This window comes from Pseudopipra pipra, chromosome 4 (assembly GCF_036250125.1).
Source record: "Pseudopipra pipra isolate bDixPip1 chromosome 4, bDixPip1.hap1, whole genome shotgun sequence".
Classification (NCBI taxonomy): Eukaryota; Metazoa; Chordata; class Aves; order Passeriformes; family Pipridae; genus Pseudopipra; species Pseudopipra pipra.
This window is the reverse complement of record NC_087552.1, coordinates 73,339,248-73,357,029: the sequence shown is the minus strand read 5'-3', so window position 1 is coordinate 73,357,029 and position 17,782 is coordinate 73,339,248. Positions and strand designations below refer to the sequence as shown.

The following is a 17,782-nucleotide window of genomic DNA, read 5'->3' as shown; positions in this document are numbered from 1 at the left end:
GCCAGCGCTGCCGCATATCGACCCGCCCCCGCTGGCGCACGCTTCCCATTGGACAGCCGCGCTTGTCACTATACGCGGCCGAGCGCGGGGAGCTCCGAAGCCGCCCCATTCCCGTCTCCCATTGGCGGAGCCGCCTGTCGCTCCGCGCGGCGGGGGGCGCGGATTGGCGGGCGCCTCACGGGCTGTCCCGCCCCGCTGGGCCGCGCAGCGCAGGCGCGCCGGGGGCGGTGGCTGCGGCGGCGGCGGAGCGGGAGCGGGAGCGGGGCAGGAGCGGGAGCGGGAGCGGGGCCGGGTGGCCCATGGGGCCGGGCCGCGCTGCCCATGGAGCCGCCGCGCAGCTGCGGCGATGGCGCGGAGGAGGAGAAGAAGCCGCGGCGGCGGGGCGGCGGAGCGGACGCGGGGCCGCCTCAGCTGCGGCGGCGGAGCAGCGGCGGCGCGGACGGTGCGGCGGGGCCGCAGCCCCGCGAGCGCGGCGGGTCCGTGAGCCGGCAGCGGCGGGACTCGGTCCGCAAGAACCGCCCGCGTGAGTGAGCGGAATGAGGGGGGGGGGAGCGGGAGGGGGCGAGGGGCGGGGCTTGGGGCTGGGTGGGCGGGGCTGTGGTAATGAGCGAGGGGCGGGGCTGCGGGGGACGGCAAGGGTGGGGATGGGGACACTGGGACAGCACGGGGGGCTGGTGGCAGGGACACGGCGTGGCCGGTGCGGGGACAGCACGGTGGGGACACGGGGGAGTGGTGGCTTGTCCAGCATGGCCAGTTTGGGGTGGTGGCATGGGGACATGAACAACCTCGGGACAGCACAGTGGGGTAGTGGCGTGGGCACAGCATGGCCAGTCTGGGGACGACACCGTAGGAACATGGTGAGGTGATGACTTATCTGGCATGGCCAGTTTGGGAACTCAGTGTGGTGGTGACATGGGCACAACATGACCAGTGTAGGGACAGCACGGTGGGGACACAGTAGGGTGATGACTTGCCCAGCATGACCAGTCTGGGGACAGCACAGTGGGGTGGTGGCATGGGGACACCATGACCACTGTGGGAACAGTGCAGGGGGGCTGATGGTTATGGGCACAACATAACTAACTGGGGGCAGTACGGGGGGACACAGTAGTAGTGGGGTGATGACTTGGCCCCAGCATGGCCGGTTTGGGGACAGCACAGTGGGGTGGTGGCAGGGGCACGGCATGGCCACTCTGGGACAGCACAGGGGGGACACAGTGGGACAGTGACATGGGCTCAGCAGGTTGGGGCAGAGGGTGGGTCAAGCTGAGCTCCAGGCACTCTGGGAGTTTTAGGATGAGGCAGTGCCTGGCAAGGTGGGGCAGGACATGGGATGGGGCTGTAGCAGGTGCTGAGATGCCCAAATTGAATGGGAGGGAAGGTGACTGGTGACACAGAGGGCAAGGAGAAGGGCACAGAAGGACAGACGGAGGGATGGGGTATGAGGGTGTGGGGCTGGACTGGTAACTGGGAAAGCAAATGGAGAGCATAGGGAATGGTGTCAGTTTTGGGAGGGAAGAGCCCCAAGGGGTTGGCAGGGGTTGGGCGCAGACCAACCGAGCTTTGTGAGGAGGTAAAAACCATCCCTAAACCCAGGTTTTTAAATGTCCTATTGGAAACTGCAAAATGGATGGCAGCCTTCATTTTGGGAGCAGCAGGAGCTGCCGTGCAGGTGCCGTGGCTGTCACTGCCTTCAGCCATGTTTGAGGAGGAACCGAGCGATTATTCCTTGACTTTCGCTGGAGTCCTTCCCTCCTCCTGGAAGGGAACTGCCATTCCCTGAAAATGAAACAGCGTCAGTGTAATTCCTCAGTACCTGCACAGCTATTAAGAGGATGTGAGCAATGAATCCAGACTGAAAACAGGGATCAGGATTCTCCTACATCTCGTCTCCTGGCTGACAATGCCGAGACGTTGTTACCATATCTGTGTGAAGTTTTAATGGTGTTCTTGCTCTTTTTTGGGGTGCAGGCAAAAAAGGAAGCCTCTCTTTTTCCCTGTCTCAGTGTGAAAAATAGGAATAGGGATCTGTGGGGCTGTTAATTAGAGACCTGCTGGTTAGCAGGCTGCAGGGACATGAAGGAGATGTCTGGTACGAAAATGAGGGAGGACTCGGAGCTCTGCGTTAGGTGATGATTCTCCTCTGCCTTGCTCAGGGCAGTTTCTGTGTCTCCTGTGGAAAATATGGATTAAAGTTGGTCACTGAGGTTCTGGTTTGTTGTGGTGGAGTTAAATGCAGAGAGTGGTGTGGGATGCTTTAAAGAAAACAGGTGTTCTGGCAGCTTCCAAGAGAGGATTTGGATCCCGTCTGGAAGGTCAGCGTGGCGTGACTCGGGATTACAATGTAGCCTGTCCTTCCTAAATGATTCTTGGGATAATTGGAAGAGAAATGTGCATCCCTTAGCAGGGACAATGCCTGGTGTCAGGGTAAATCACATTTTGGAGTTAAAATGCTTGATCCCACCTCAAGGAGGACTTGAGCCGAAATGAAGGCAAAGCACTTAATGGGCATGGGATCAAAAATGTCCTACTTAAGCTCGCACTTGTCTGCTGCTGGCATGTGGCAAACGGGCTCAGTGACCTTGAGGCTTGTCTTGCCTGGCTGTGCTGGCAGATGCCCTGGCAGATGAGCCCCCACTTCCCCAGGAATGAAAGGATTTCAGCAGGCTCGTGATCCTCCTTCCTCGTCGTCCCTCTGTGCCGGGATGTGCAGCCAGGGCTGTTTCACTGCGGAGATCAGGGAAGGTCTGAGACCAAGGGGGGCTGGGTTTGGGATAGACCTGAAATAAGAAGTGCAGCCCATGTCCCAGTCATGTGCCTTCATGCACCTCGGGCTTTTAAATCCCCTGGAAATTTGAATTCCCAGTGATGTGGATGTGGCACTTGGGGACACGGTTTAGTGGTGAAGATGCCTGGGTTAATGGCTGGACTCGATGATCTTGGGAGGTCTTTTCCAACCTAAAGGCTTCCATGATTCTGTGAAATGTTTCTTGGTGCACTTCAGGAACTGAAGAGCTTTCCTGCAGCATTTTCCATGTGCCACAGGCGGAAGGGGCAGAAGTCAAGGACACTGTTGCTCTCAGAAGGGAGTGAGAAGTGTCCCTGAAAATGAGGAAATTTGTTGAAGCTTTGGAGTATTATGTTGGCAAGAGGAGCCTGACAGGGTTATTAGTGCAGGCAGATATTAGTTCTCCAAGAAAAAGTATTCTTTCCTTTCAACTGATCCCTTTTTTTTTGATAAGTTTTAGTATCTCCTGTCAGAATCATGCAAAGACAAAATGGACACATGGCTTTAAATTCTCAATGTAAACAGTATCCAAGCAGAGGTACAAATAAAATGCTGTTTTGACACCTCTTTTGTCATTCAAAATTCAAACTGATTTTTTTTTAAATACCTTTTTTCCCTTTTGGAATGGTGTAAGAAATATGAATTCCTATCAGAGCCTATTTTTAGGAATGGGAGGAGATGTAGACTTAGTGTCACTTTATATTAAATGCTAATTAATTGTATTTTTTTCCCAGCTGTAGAATTTCCAGCCTGGTATAACACTATTAAAATAAAATATTGAATATTTTAGAGAAAGCCTAGAGGTGCTGTCACATACTCAACTAAATCATCAGCTCCATGGGCTAATCTTTTTAGCTCCTGATATAATTGGCTCAGAAGTTAAGGATCACTCTGAAATACAACTTGAGCTGCTTGTTTTGTGAAGAAAATCCACCATGGAGATCTTTAATTATATCACCTCTTTCATCTTGACAGTTCTGCAGCTTCCAGAATAAGTCTGTTGAGGGTTTTTTTTTTTATTTATACAGTGTCCAATTTTATGAAGTAATTTACATATCAGACAAAGGCATTTTCTTTTTCTTGCCCCCAAGATCTTGCAGACTGCAAAGGGGATTTGAGGGCAGGGTGGCAGCTCTTGCTGTGGGCACACAAGTCTCCTTGAGCTTTTCTGTGATTGTTTAGTCTGAGCTGTGATTCCCCAGCTTTGCTGGCCTTTTGTTTGTTGATGTGTATCTGTAGATCTGCCCCTGAGGAGAAGGTCTGTTTTTAACACAAAGAGCTGTGTATATGAAAATATTTATAGAGAGATGCTTTTAAAATTGTCTGTGCTCAGGGAAATTGAGGCTTTGTCAGGCCAAAGGATGAAGAATTTTTTTCTTGGGGGAAAAAAACCCCCGTCTTCAAGACAGTTGATAGCTGCTGTTGGGATGTGTTTCCTTAGAGAAGGAAATGAAAATAAGGCTCGTTGTTGTGTGTCTGAGCAACACGGTCTGAGTGGAAGGTGTCCTTGCCCATGGCAGGAGGGTGGAGTGAGATGATCCACAAGGTCCCTTCCAACCCAAACCATCCCACGATTCCATGTGCTGAGCGGTGCCACGGTCCCTTAAGTCACATTCCTTGTACCCCATATGTTTTCCCACTGAATACCTTGGGTTCATTTTTGTCTTACACACAGAAGAGGTTGCTCCAAGCCCTGTCCAGCCTGGCCTTGAGCACTTCCAGGGATGGGGCATCCAAGCTTCTCTGGGCAACGTGTTATCCAATGTTGAGAGTGGGATTCATGGCTCTCATCCCATAACAGGGCAACAGGGGTTTCTTTAAGGAGAAAGACTGTGGGAAGTTTTGAGCTGAGAGCAGAGGATTTCCTATCTTTCTTGTAAATGCCCAAACACCCAGTGAACAACTAAACACTTCCCAGGAGGTGCTGGACAACGATGCTCTTCCCATGCCAGCCTGCAGGTTTGCCATGCTTCCCATCCCCGCTTGGAAAGGAGACCTGCAAGGCTCTTCCCCAGAACGGAGGGCTCCAAGTAGCTGCAGGGAGGAGGTGAGGGAGAGGCAGCATTTGCATTTCCTGCCTTGGCCATTAAAGCTGCTGTCTGGTTATTCCAGCAGAACCTTCTGACTGAGCACAATCAGCCTCGGGGATGCCCAGGGGCTCCGGGATGCCGCCAGTTCTGCTGCTGCTCCTCGAGATCCGCGGCAGCTCTCTTGGAAAAATTGCTTCGGAGGATTAAAAGGGAGAGATCTCTGGATGGCTTTCAGCTGCTGGGGAAAAAAAAATAAAAAATCAGTGTTTTAAGAGAAATCTCACTAGCAGATGGCGATGGCGTTCATCCAGGAGAGCTTCCTCCTTCCTCCTTCCTCCCTTGGATTTTTCTAGCTCTCAGACATGGAAGAGCTGTCGCTGCCCTCCATGTTGCTGTTGTCTGACTTCCTGTAAGAGTCAGGAAAAAAAAATGACATGGTTCTCCATGTCGTTGAAATAATTTCCTCCTCTTGTTTGTGTGCCACTCCCCTTTCCTACAAAAACAGGTTTATAGGGAAGTTTTGTCCCTGTCCTGGATTATTTGAGTTCTCTGACAGGTGTTACTGCACAGGGAATCCTTTGCAGGATGGGAGAGAAGTACTTAATTCTGAGCTCACACGCTGCTTCCTTGGATTCTTGACCTGTGGCTGGGATGTATATAATGAGAGATCCATAATTAACAATCATTTGGTGTGAGTTAATTACCTTAATAGGCTGTCTTTCAGAATTTATCCCTGGTGACTTAGGGAAGGTACGGCCGATCCGCTGGCAGATGGAGAACACCAGCTGCTCCGTGTGGAGCCTTTCCAGCTGGTCCCACAGGGGTGTGTGAGCCGGCTCTGGTCAGAGGTTCCATCCCAGCTCAGGGGGTCAGATCCTTTTTGGGGCCGGTGCTGAGTGGGGATAGCGAGCCCTGAGCCCAGCCTGTCTGCAGTTACTCCCAGCTCTGCAGGCACCATTCCTGTTTCCCTGTTTCTGGTGGGACAGACTGTGGATAACTGGCTGGTTTAACCCCACGCTTGGTGTTCTGCTCATTATAACAACAGCCAAATAGAACCTGTATTTATAGATATTAAAAAATGGAAGATCTCAGTGGCACTGAGGATGGGATGAAATTTCCAAGGAGCTGCTCCCTCTTTTTGTGGCTAGGAAGCTTCCTAAACAGATGGACCCAGCTGCTGCTCGCTCTAAGATCTGGAAGGTTTGAGTGTAGGAGTTTGGTGTGTGAGCTTCACAAGAGGCTTTAAAACAAACGTTTTACTGAACCCATCATGTGCCACCAGCTGGGTGCTGGGAAGCAGGAGCCCGTTAGCCTGTGATGGAGCAGCCCCTGTGGCATTTCTAGGCATGTGGATTCATGGAGCCACTGTGCCTTGGTTTTTGGATATTTGTCTTTTCTGCTGCACCTCAGTGATGCCATCTCCAAGTTCCATCCTCTGCTCCCTTCCTGGTTTTACCCTTGTGAGTTTGGGGGAAGGTTGTTGTCTGAATACAACAGTGGGGATGCTTTGAAAAAAAAAAAAATCTGATGTAGGCTTCATAATGCAGAAACCAAATTGCATGGCCAGACAGGAACAAATATGTTCCAGAAATCACAGAATCATGGAATGGTTTGCATTGGAAGGGATTTGAAAGAGCATCTCATTCCAACCCCTGCCATGGACAGGGACACCTTCCACTAGCCCAGGTTGCTCCAAGCCTGGTCCAGGCTAGCTTGTGCACTTCCAGGGGTGGGGCAGCCACAGCTTCTCTGGGCAGCCTGTGCCAGGGCCTCCCCACCCTCACAGGGAAGAATTTCTTCCCAATATCCAACCTAAACCTACTCTCTTTCAGCTTACAGTCATTACCCCTTGTCCTATCACTATCTACACGTGTAAAAGTCCTTGGATTGCTCTTGCTTTCTCCCTCTGCTGGGCTGCCATTCAGATTCCTTTCCCTTTCATTCATGAAAAGTTATTTTTATGTCTGTTCTTGTTTGCAGTAAATGCCTCGGTAATGGGGAGTGATTGGGATTTGGACGCGTCTCCAAAAATAGAGCTCTGCATCTCCTTTCAAGATTTCCTTTGGTGACGGTTGGGGGTGGCCTCTATGGAAATATGTAAAAATAACTCCGTGGGTTAAAAATACCGTGGGGAGCTGCCGGCTCCAGCAGCTCCTGGGAGCTGGAAAGCTCTGGAATGGGCTGTACAGCCACCAGGTGAACCTGCTGAGGAGAGAATACGTCCTCCTCAAGCCTGCTGGGCTGGTGGCTGTGCAAAGATCATTCCACAAAGAGCCTGACCCCAGGGATTCCCGCTGGAAAGGATGGGAGGAATGAGGGCTTCTTTGTGTTCCACCCTTATCTCTCTGCAGATAAGCAAACATATTGTGCACAAATAACAGCAGTGTGTTATCACCCCTGTCTCTGACCTGTAGGAGTTATACTAAAATGCAAGATCCTTCTTTCAGATCCTTCTTTCAGTTGGTAATGCTGGAGCGTGCCTGGGGGAAGGAGCTGGAGCAGCAGGAGCAGCTGAGGGAGCTGGGGGGGCTCAGCCTGGAGAAAAGGAGGCTCAGGGGGGACCTTCTGGCTCTGCAACTCCCTGACAGGAGGGGGGAGCCGGGGGGAGTCGGACTCTGCTCCCGGGGAATAAGGGATGGGAGGAGAGGAAATAGCCTCAAGCCGTGCCAGGGGAGGGTCAGGTTGGATATTGGGAAAATTTCTTCCTGGAAAGGGTTGTCCAGCCCTGGCACAGCTGCCCAGGGCAGTGTTGGAGTCCCCATCCCTGGAGGGGTTTAAAATCCCTGTGGATGTGGCACTTGGGGACATGGGTTAGTGGTGGCCTTGGCAGTGCTGGATGATCCCAGAGGGCTTTTCCAAACTTTATGGTTCTATGATTCAGGTTTATTTTCTAAGCATTCCTTTTTTCCTTCTGGAACATACTGTAAGGGTTTAATCCTGCTGCCGAGAGCCTGAACATGTGGCTGCATTTCTCCCTTTGCCGTGGAGCCCGTGCATCTCGTTAGCTCCAGCCTCTCCTTCAGCTCATTAATAGTGATATTAATCTGTTCCAGTTCCCAGCTCTAATCGCAGATTCCATCAGATCAGGGGTTTCTCTTGATCTTTTCCAAGCAGCTCATTATCCAACACAGCTGCAAATGTTGCTGGGCCTGACACTGATGCATATTTGGTACCATGGGGGAATTTGACTAATAAAATAATCCAATTAGACATTTGTTTTTGTCTCCCTGGGGCATCTTAGATTACTTGTCTACCTCAGCTCCGTGTTGTAATTAGGGAACGTTTGTACATCCCTTTGATGTAAAAGCACTGGTGTTATCCATGGCTCTGGCTCCAGTTCAGAACTTGGGAAGAGGAAGAGCTGGAGATTAAACCTGCAGCAGGATCTGGTGGTGGGGGCTATGGATACTCAGATCCTGGGTGGGAGAGTGTCAGTGTTTTGAGTGTTGTACAGCAAATATTCAGAGCTCCTGAACTCCAGGGATCTCCAAACAGGAGTTGTGCTCAACATTGGAGAAATCTCCTGTCAAAGGCATTTCAGGCTGCCAACATTCATGTCTTTGCTTTCCACTTGAAACTAAACAGACCCCACGGGTCCCTGGAGAATTCCATGAGTTAATTCAGTTTATAACTATTTTCACAGCATCGTGGAATGCTTTGGTTCGGAAGGGACCTTAAAGATCATCTAATTCCAGCCTTTCCACTGGAAGGGTGCTGCTGCCGTGGCAGCACCACACCCTGTTTCATTTTCCCCTTGTCTTCTCTCTCTCTAGTCTTTCCCTGGTTTGGCCTGGACATCGGAGGGACCCTGGTGAAACTCGTCTATTTTGAACCCAAGGACATCACGGCGGAAGAGGAAGAGGAAGAAGTGGAAAACCTCAAAAGCATCCGCAAATACCTGACATCCAACGTAGCCTATGGCTCCACAGGCATTCGGGATGTGCACCTTGAGCTCAGGGACCTTACCCTGTGTGGACGTAAAGGCAATCTGCACTTTATACGCTTTCCTACTCATGACATGCCTGCTTTTATCCAAATGGGAAGCGAAAAGCACTTCTCGAGCCTCCATACTACCTTATGTGCCACGGGAGGTGGAGCGTACAAATTTGAGCAGGACTTTCGCACAGTAGGCATTTTTGGCTTCTATACCGTTAGGATCTGGTAGTGACGTTCCTTTGAGGGCTTAGAACTAGAAAACTCCCTCTGCAGACTCTTTGAAACTCCTCTAAATCTTGATTTCGGATGTGTCTCCCCCCCTAACTCCAGTCAGGAGTCAGGTTGAATTGTCCAAATTAAAACACTTTCTTCCCTGAGCTTTCTTCCCCCATGTGCATGTAACGTCCTGTCACTCCAAATTAATTGCTCACCAATGTTCTTTCTTACAAACCTTCCTCTCTATTTTTAATCTCTGCTGCTGCCGGTCTCAGTCTTGGGGGTTATTTTTTTTTCCTCATTGCTGTCTTTTCGCCTGCTTTATTTTCTTTCTTTGCTCACCTGGTTTCATTTCTGACACCCGTGTGTGAGTGAGATGGTTGAAGTTCAGTCAGGTTTGGGGGTGAATTTAACTGTCAGGAAGTTCACAGTTGGGGTTTGACTTCATCGTGTGGCTTCGTTCTGGGTTGGATCCTTGTTCACAGGTGAAAAACATGTGTGATAAATACTTGTTTCATCAGGGCTTGGAAAAATGCAAATAAGTGGGCTTTTCATGGAATCATTGAGGTTGGAAAAGGCCTTTAAGACCACTAAGTCCAACCCTTAACCCAGCACTGCCAAGGCCACCACTAACCCATGTTCCCAAGTGCCACATCCACAGGGATTTTAAATCCCTCCAGGGATGGGGACTCCACCCCTGCCCTGGGCAGCACAACCCTTTGAGTGGAGAAATTTTTCCTAATATCCAGTTTTGTGCAGTTGAGGCAGTGGCATGAGGAGAAAATAATTTTGTAACTCCTTCACCTTTTTTTTTGATGTTTGTTTGGATGGGTTTTGTTGGATATTTTGGTCAAACAAAGAAGCCCCTCCTCACTTCTCCTGACTTTTCATGCCAGTGCCTCAGCGTCAGGGCCTGAATCAGGCTTGTGGGAGTTTGTGGGATTCTCTCTTGTGTCCATCTGTGGATCCAGGTGTCTCTTTTTCCCTGTTTCACACCTGCACACCAGAAGGTTGGGATAGCTGGGACTCCCTGTGCTCTCCTGTGACCTGTTCTTCCCCAGGCTCTGCAGGGAGCATGGAGATAGCTTGGATTGAGCTGGCAGTGAATGCATTTTTCCAGCCCTGACCATGAGCCCTTCACATCCCTCCCTGCTCCTTCAATATTCCTCTTTTTCCTTCCCACCAGATGGGTGACCTTGAGCTTTGTAAGCTCGATGAACTCGATTGCCTTATTAAAGGGGTGTTGTACATCGACTCCGTGGGATTCAATGGACACTCGGAGTGTTACTATTTTGAGAACCCAACGGATGCTGAGAGGTGCCAGAAGCTCCCATTCAACCTGGAGAATCCATACCCTCTCCTCCTGGTGAACATTGGCTCAGGGGTCAGCATTCTGGCTGTCTACTCCAAAGAAAACTATAAACGGGTAACGGGCACCAGGTGAGCGCTGAGGGGGGAAAAAAGGGAGTTTTGTTTTGGAGTCTGGAACACGTTCCTGCCTTGTAAATCACATTTTCAGGGACAAACTGCAGTAAAGGTGGTGTGTGGAATGACCAAGCTCCTGCTTTTACTGCAGTCCCTTCTCCCTGCCAGCAAAGATCCCTCCTGGAAGAGAGGATCTGGATTTCATGTTTTGGTGTCTTTACTGCAGCCAATCTCTGTCAAAGCTGGTTTTTCAGTTGCCCTGCTGCAGGAATTTAAGGGGTTTACTGATCTGCTTGATTAGATCACCTAGTTTGGGATTATCCCAAATACAGTGATCATCTTAACAACTCTTAGCCTTGATCCAAGCAGTCAAGATTTCCATCCTGACTTCCAGAATTTGCCTGATTTTGGTGGAAGAGTTGATGACTTAGCAGTAATTCCCCAGTTCTTGCCCTTCCTGAAGATGTGGCTCTTGTGTCCAGGCAAAGCAAAATATTTCTGTAGCTTTAAGCTTTCCTGAGGACCCAGAAAGTTAGCAATAATAATGAATAATGAAGAAATAATATAATATTAACAATTGTAATAATAATAATGATTGTAAAGCCCCTCAGTACAGTTCCTGCTCTTACTATAGATCATTATTGGGATCTGTACATGATGAAGTGAACAAAGTTTTTTCCCCAGATTTTGAATGGCTCTGCCCTGACACTCCAGTTATCCCTCAGAACTAATATTTATTTTAAGATTAACATCTCCTGAGTGCTGGGAAGAAGGTGGATGGTGTGAAATAGAAAATTAAGGTCTCGTTTAGCACCAATGGCCTGTGCAGAAGGCTGTGAGGGATTCCTTGCAGGCTGTAAATTATGTGAAAGGAACAGATTTAAAGGAAGTTATTTAATTCTGCTTTACTTGCAGCCTCGGAGGGGGAACCTTTTTTGGTCTCTGCTGCCTTCTCACGGGATGCTCCACCTTTGAGGAGGCCCTGGAAATGGCATCCCAGGGGGACAGCACCAAAGTGGACAAACTGGTGCGGGACATCTACGGGGGAGACTACGAGCGGTTCGGGTTGCCAGGCTGGGCTGTGGCATCCAGGTAAACCACCTCCCTGGATTTTATTTTCACTGGAGATCCTGCAAGCATGAAAATCTGGACTTAAGTGGCTCAGGAGAACAGCCATTCCTGAGAGATCTGAGTTACTGATAGCAACGCTTTTTAAAGTTAGAAATCATAGGAATCAATCCTTCAAGATATATTGCTTCGGTTAAATTAGCAGTTCCCATTATCTCCTGGAATTCTGATGGGACCTTTAACCCTGAAACTGTCTTTACAGCTTTGGAAACATGATGAGCAAGGAGAAGAGAGAATCTGTCAGCAAGGAGGACCTGGCCAGGGCCACCTTAATCACCATCACCAACAACATCGGCTCCATAGCGCGGATGTGTGCGCTCAACGAGGTATTTTGGGGGATCTCTTCCCTTGCTCCCTGACTAGAACATCACCTCTGTGCTGCTGCCTGTTTGAGGGACGTGCCTCTTGTTTGAGGAACAGCTCTGGGAGAGGAGGAAAGGAGGGGTGGAGGATGTGAAGGCTGGATGTCTCCCCTGTGTTTTTTTTACGAGTTGCTCTGGATTTCTTGGCCAAGCCCCACCAACCCCACGGCCGTTCCTGTATCTTTGGGCTTTCAGCTTCTTTACAGTGCTGCCTTGTTGCATTCATGTCAAGCAGCATTGTACAGGGCTATGAAAGAACAGAGACGTCCTCTGCACTGCATCCTGAGCCTGCTCCCATGGGATGAGCTAGGGGATCTGGCATCCTCCTGACTCCTGGATCTCTCTTTACCTTCATTTGCTGATAAAATGATGCAAGACATGTCCTAAAAAAGCCCTGAACTGACTTATTTTCTTGTTGGAGAACAAGCAACTTCAAAGCTCATTGCTTGGCTCAGGAGAACTATTTTGGGATTAAAGTTAGGCTGGAAATCTGACTTGAATCTAATATATTGGTTGGTCTTTTCCTTTCTTTCAGAATTGTGTTGGTTATGGGCTTCCAAATAGTTTTTTTCCTTCAGTTTGACAGTAGAGAGTCACTCAACTGTTTAATGATGAGTCAAGGGCTGGAGTTCAGGGGAGAGAGGGGAGATGGCACTTGGTGGTCAGTGTTCCCAGTCAGTATAAGGATTTCATAGCAAAATCAACTATTCTGTTCACATTCCTGAGCTGGGAAGGCTGTAGTTCAGCCCGGGGATTTCTGGGCAGCGAAGAAGAGCCAGGGTTAAAGTGACCTGGCCTTGCTTTCTGAGAGAATTGTGGGTGTTTTTAATGTTCTGCAGATCCTGCCCAACACTTTCAGCAGACAATTCATGCGATCACAGAGTCATTAAGGCTGGAAAAGCCCTCTAAGACCATCCAGTCCAACTGTTCCCCCAGCACTGCCAAGGCCACCACTAACCCCTGTCCCCAAGTGCCACATCCACAGGGATTTTAGATCCTTCCAGGGATGGTGACTCCACCACTGCCCTGGGCAGCTGTGCCAGGGCTGGACAACCCTTTCCATTAAGGAATTTTCCCAATATCCAACCTGACCCTCCCCTGGCACAGCTGGAGGCTGTTCCCTCTCCTCCTGTCCCTTGTTCCCTGGGAGCAGAGCCCCCCCCAGCTCCCCCCTCCTGTCAGGGAGTTGCAGAGCCAGAAGGTCCCCCCTGAGCCTCCTTTTCTCCAGGCTGAGCCCCCCCAGCTCCCTCAGCTGCTCCTGCTGCTCCAGCCCCTTCCCCACATGGGGTTTTCACCACTACAAGCAGAAAAAGGAATTTAACCTTAATACTCCCTTTTTTTTCCCTTAACACTTGCAGAACATCAACCGCGTGGTGTTCGTGGGCAACTTCCTTCGGATCAACACCATCTCCATGAGGCTCCTGGCGTATGCCCTGGACTACTGGTCAAAGGGACAGTTAAAAGCACTTTTCTTGGAACATGAGGTGAAATTTCCTTTTTAAAATCTCTTTCCTCTCATGGGAAAATGCGAATGCTCTGGAAGCAGCCCCGTGGAGCTGTTGGTGGCACCCACAGTGCAGCAGGTCCTCAGGGTTGGGTCAGGAAAAACAGGGATATTGTTCCAGTAGCTGATAGTGGAATTGTTTAGCACCAATTTCATCTTGTCTGTGAACTGTATAACCATTTGTTCAGTTTAGATTTGTAACTGTTTTGCAGCTCTGCTTCCTGATACAGCCATTGAAGTCAGATTTTTGTATTTTATTTTATTTCTTATTTTACAGTGTACCTACCTGCAGTTTTGTCTTTCCTTTATATACACAGTATGTGTAATAGCCTGGGGAAGAGAAGGCTCCAGGGAAACCTTTGGGCACCTTCCAGGGCCTAAAGGGGCTCCAAGAGGACTGAAGAGGGACTTTGGATAAGGGCCTGGAGGAACAGGACAAGGGGGAATGGCTTCCCACTGCCAGAGGGCAGGGTTAGATGGGATATTGGGAAGGAATTCTTGGCTATGAGGGTGGGGAGGTCCTGGCCCAGGTTGGGCAGAGAAGCTGTGGCTGTCCCTGGATCCCTGGAAGTGTCCAAGGCCAGGCTGGACAGGGCTTGGAGCAACCTGGGCTAGTGGAAGGTGTCCCTGCCCACGGCAGGGGGGAGTTGGAACTGGCTGATCTTTGAAGTCCCTTCCAACCCAAACCATTCCATGATTCTGTGGCTGTGACTGTTGTGTCAGGTGTGTGTCCACGTCTGAGTTCTCAGTGATATTCCCGTTGTTCCTCAGGGTTACTTCGGCGCGGTCGGTGCTCTCCTGGAACTCCTGGACTCCGCCTGACCCCCTGCAGACTCTGTGTTGGACCCACGGATTGGGGGCACTCCCTGGGCTGCTGGTTTGGAGGTCACTGAGCCCACGTTTCACCTGCTCAGACTGTTCTCTGGGGTGCCCTGTGGGGTCAGCCCAGGGCTGAGTGTTTGTCTGTGAGAGCTGAAATCCATCTGGGATGCCAGCGAAGGTTTGTTCCAAAGGACGTGCGTGGAAAACACTGACTGGATGTGAGGGTGTATGGGAAGGTCTGTGGGGCATTTCAGTCACATGAAATTGCCCTTTTTAGGTAGTTTATTCCATGTTTAATGGCGGTGACAAAGGAGGGGATGGGCACTCTGCTCCTCCCACCGGGATCCCTTGGAGTGCTGAGTGCCCTGGTCACAGTTCTGTGTTCACAGTCAAAGCTGTCGCGTTCTCCATGTGCTGGGAATGGTCTGGGAAGAGGGAAGAGCATCAGCATTAGCCCTGTTGTGTAACTCCCTACAGAGCACTTGATCCGTGGTGGCCTGTGGGACACCCTGTGCTGGCAGCCAGGCTTTGTTCCTGTTCCACACGTCCTTATCTCTGTCCTAGGGATGGAAGGTACGGCACAGCACGGATCTGTGCCTTGGGGGGATTCCCATTTCAGCCTCCAGCACTCCTACACAGCCCCTTTGGGACAGTGTTAGGGGTGTCTGCCTGTCAGCCTCCAACCTTGAGATCTAAAAGCAAATTTGAGGATGAAACGGTGGGATTTGTTGTTTGTTTGTTCGGGATTTTCCCTCCATTGTCAAACTTGGCTGCACAGAACTCCACCAAAGAGACGCTTCCTTCGGTCACACTCGGATCTCTGTCATGTTCCATGTTGCATTTATTAATGGCTGCACTCCTGGTGTTTTTGGGGAATCCTCCCCCTTCCCATATGCGTCCTGTGCTCCCAGTTTTCCCTGTGCCTGCTCCCACACAGCCCGCGAGCGAGGTGGAACCCCTGTGGAAGCTGCACCCTTGGGATGGGGGTTGGGATGGATCCTGCACGCTCAATAAACGCTCTCTCAAAGCAACGAGGTATCTGTACCTTCCCTCAGGATGGGAACTCACGGAGACACGGCTTTGGAGCTGCTCTGGCTTCCCAGGGAGCAGCTCTGTGGAGCAGCTGCCCTTCCCTGAGCAGGGGAAGCTGTTCAGATCCTTCACATCAGGTCACACTTGTCGGGCTTTATCCCAGGATGTCGGAATGACCATCACCCTGACTCCAACACACACTTTAAGATCCTGGTTTCTTTCCAGAGAAGCTGAATTCCAGCTCCTCTGATCCCCACACCCCTCATGAGCCCAGGTGGAAGGGCTGGGAGCTTGTAAGTCCCATCCAGCTCTGCCCATTGCTGCATCCCGAGATGGGATCCTTGTGTGGTGCTTCCCTCTGGAAAGGGAAGAAACTCTGGATTCAGGGGGTCTTTGCTTTGCTGGTTAGATCAGTGTGGTGCCCCTGTCAGCTCTGCTGGGTAAGTCCAGGCCATGGACACGGAGTGGAGCATCTCCCAAACCTCACCTGAGTCTGGACTGGAATCTGGGACACAGCCACAGATTTGACAACAGTAAAATAGGGGGAAAAGAGCACAGAGCTCACATGGAAGGTGATCTGTGCTGGATGGGAAAGAAAATGTGCTTTTCCTGCAGTATAACAGGTTTTGGTTGTGTCCTGCTCTGTGTTCCATAATGTGGTGCTTCAGAGGTGAGGGCTGGGAGCAGGATCATACAGGTCATGGGATGGTTGGGGCTGGGAGGGACCTTAAAGATCATCCAGTTTTAACCCCTGCCATGGGCAGGGACACCTTCCACTAGCCCAGGTTGCTCCAAGCCCCATCCAACCTGGCCTTGGACACTTGCAGGGATCCAGGGCCAGCCACAGCTTCTCTGGGCGCGTTGTTCACTTTCTCATTTATTCTTCATTTCTTACAAAATCACACAAAAGGTGCCCAAACTCAGTGCATTAAAAACAGCTCCACTTCCCAGGTGCTGCCTGAAGAGTGTCCAGGCTCGGCTCTTTCTGTACCACACAAAGTCTGACACAAACACACACACACCCCCACACCCACACCCAGACACACACCAGCTGCAGCTTTGCCTGCCCTCACGGCCAAAACTCATGGAAAACTTTGGCTTTTTGGAATGTCTGTGTGCCTGGGACCTGTGTGGCCCCTTGGTGTATCGGCTGGGCTGGGCTGGGCTGGGTGCGTGGGGAGGGTGTGAATCCTTGGGATACACAGGGGAAAGCCTGAGCTTTGTTAAAGCAGGAGCTGAGGGCTGGGGATGGCAGAACCACCTTGGCTGTGGAGAGCTGGGAAACCTCTGCAGGAGTTCCCAGCACCAATCCCACAGCCTGACCCACCACAGCCCCTGCCCCCAGGCACTGGTGTCCCTGGGCACAGCATCCCGTGGCTTCTCCTGTGTTCATGTAACTCCTTTTTCTCTGGATTTGGAGTAGATCCAGCACGGTCTGATCCCAGCACCAAAGTCCCTGGCATAGTGTTTGTCCTTTTTTTTTTTTTTTTTTGCAAGCTGCTTGTTTTTTTCTTCTTGTAATAAAATATCACAGTTATTTTTTACATGCTTTGAAACCCTTGTTTGCTTCCTGTCTCGTTCTTGGAGCTCCAGTGCAATGGGACAGACGTTGGTGGGAGTGAGCAGGAATGTGCTGGGGGAATTGGGGTTTTAGAACCTGATTGAAAAGAATCATTGGCAATCTTTGATTGTTCTTCCCTCCCTGCCTGTTCCAGGCTCTGGGAATCAGGCGTGTTTCAGAGCATGTTAAAGGAGAGGGGGGGAAAAAAACTTAAGAGCATTATTCTGGGGCAAATTGCATCATTTTTGGGTTTGATTAAATATTTGCTGATTGTTGCTTTGGAGGCCCTTTGGCCTTTGATGTAGGAATGATATGGATGGGATTGGAGGTGGAGGTGCAGCATCAAGCCAGAGCAGGAGCTGTGGGGTGGAAGCACCAAAAATAACTGTTTTGTTGCAGCTTGGTGTGAGATCCAGACTTTGTCCCAGCAGCAAGAATTATCCTGCAAGATCATCATCCCAAAATGGCTGGGAGGGCAGCCAGTCCCTGTGGATTCTTTTGGAGAAGGTGAAGGAGAACAGTGGAGGAAAGGCTTTAAGTTGAAGAAGGGTAGATTTAGACAGGATTTTTAGGGAGAAATTCTTCCCTGTGAGAGTGGGGAGGCCCTGGCACAGGTTGGGCAGAGAAGCTGTGGCTGCTCCTGGATCCCTGGAAGTGTCCAGGGCCAGGCTGGACGGGGCTTGGAGCAACCTGGGCTAGTGGAAGGTGACCCTGCCCATGGCAGGGGTTGAAACTGGAAGGGCTTTAAGGTCCCTTCCAACCCAAAGCATCCCGTTCCTGTGCGATCTCCAGGTGGGATGCGGTGCCGGGAAGCAGCTGGCACTAGAGGGCAGCAGCCCCTCGCGCCGAGCAGGGTGGGGGGACAGCGGGACAGGGACAGGACAGGGACAGCAGGACAGGGCCTGGTGGGGTTCCTGCTTCCTCCTCCACACCAGGGTCCTGCAGGGATCCCACCCCGGGATGGCTCCAGCTCAGCCA

The 17,782-nt window shown here is 50.8% G+C and overlaps 1 protein-coding gene across 2 annotated transcripts; it reads left to right on the top strand.

The window, feature by feature from the left end:
• Positions 1 to 15,242, top strand: PANK2 (pantothenate kinase 2). 2 transcript variants are annotated; one of them, XM_064653561.1, is made up of 7 exons: positions 1 to 523; positions 8,592 to 8,944; positions 10,157 to 10,410; positions 11,311 to 11,487; positions 11,726 to 11,849; positions 13,244 to 13,369; positions 14,161 to 15,242. In XM_064653561.1, exons 1-7 carry the CDS (start codon positions 322 to 324, stop codon positions 14,209 to 14,211), a joined length of 1,287 nt encoding a protein of 428 aa, XP_064509631.1. In that variant the 5' UTR covers positions 1 to 321; the 3' UTR covers positions 14,212 to 15,242. The 2 variants fall into 2 exon arrangements, with proteins under 2 accessions (XP_064509631.1, XP_064509632.1); XM_064653562.1 differs by having other exon boundaries at positions 274 to 523; positions 8,592 to 8,801.
• Positions 15,243 to 17,782: the final 2,540 nt, after the last annotated feature.

Coding starts and splice junctions, on each gene's coding strand:
- PANK2 (XM_064653561.1), top strand. CDS start 322: ATGGAGCCGCCGCGCAGCTGCGGCGATGGCGCGGAGGAGGAGAAGAAG. Junction 524..8,591: donor GGTCCGCAAGAACCGCCCGC/GTGAGTGAGCGG, acceptor CTCTCTCTCTAG/TCTTTCCCTGGTTTGGCCTG. Junction 13,370..14,160: donor CACTTTTCTTGGAACATGAG/GTGAAATTTCCT, acceptor GTTGTTCCTCAG/GGTTACTTCGGCGCGGTCGG.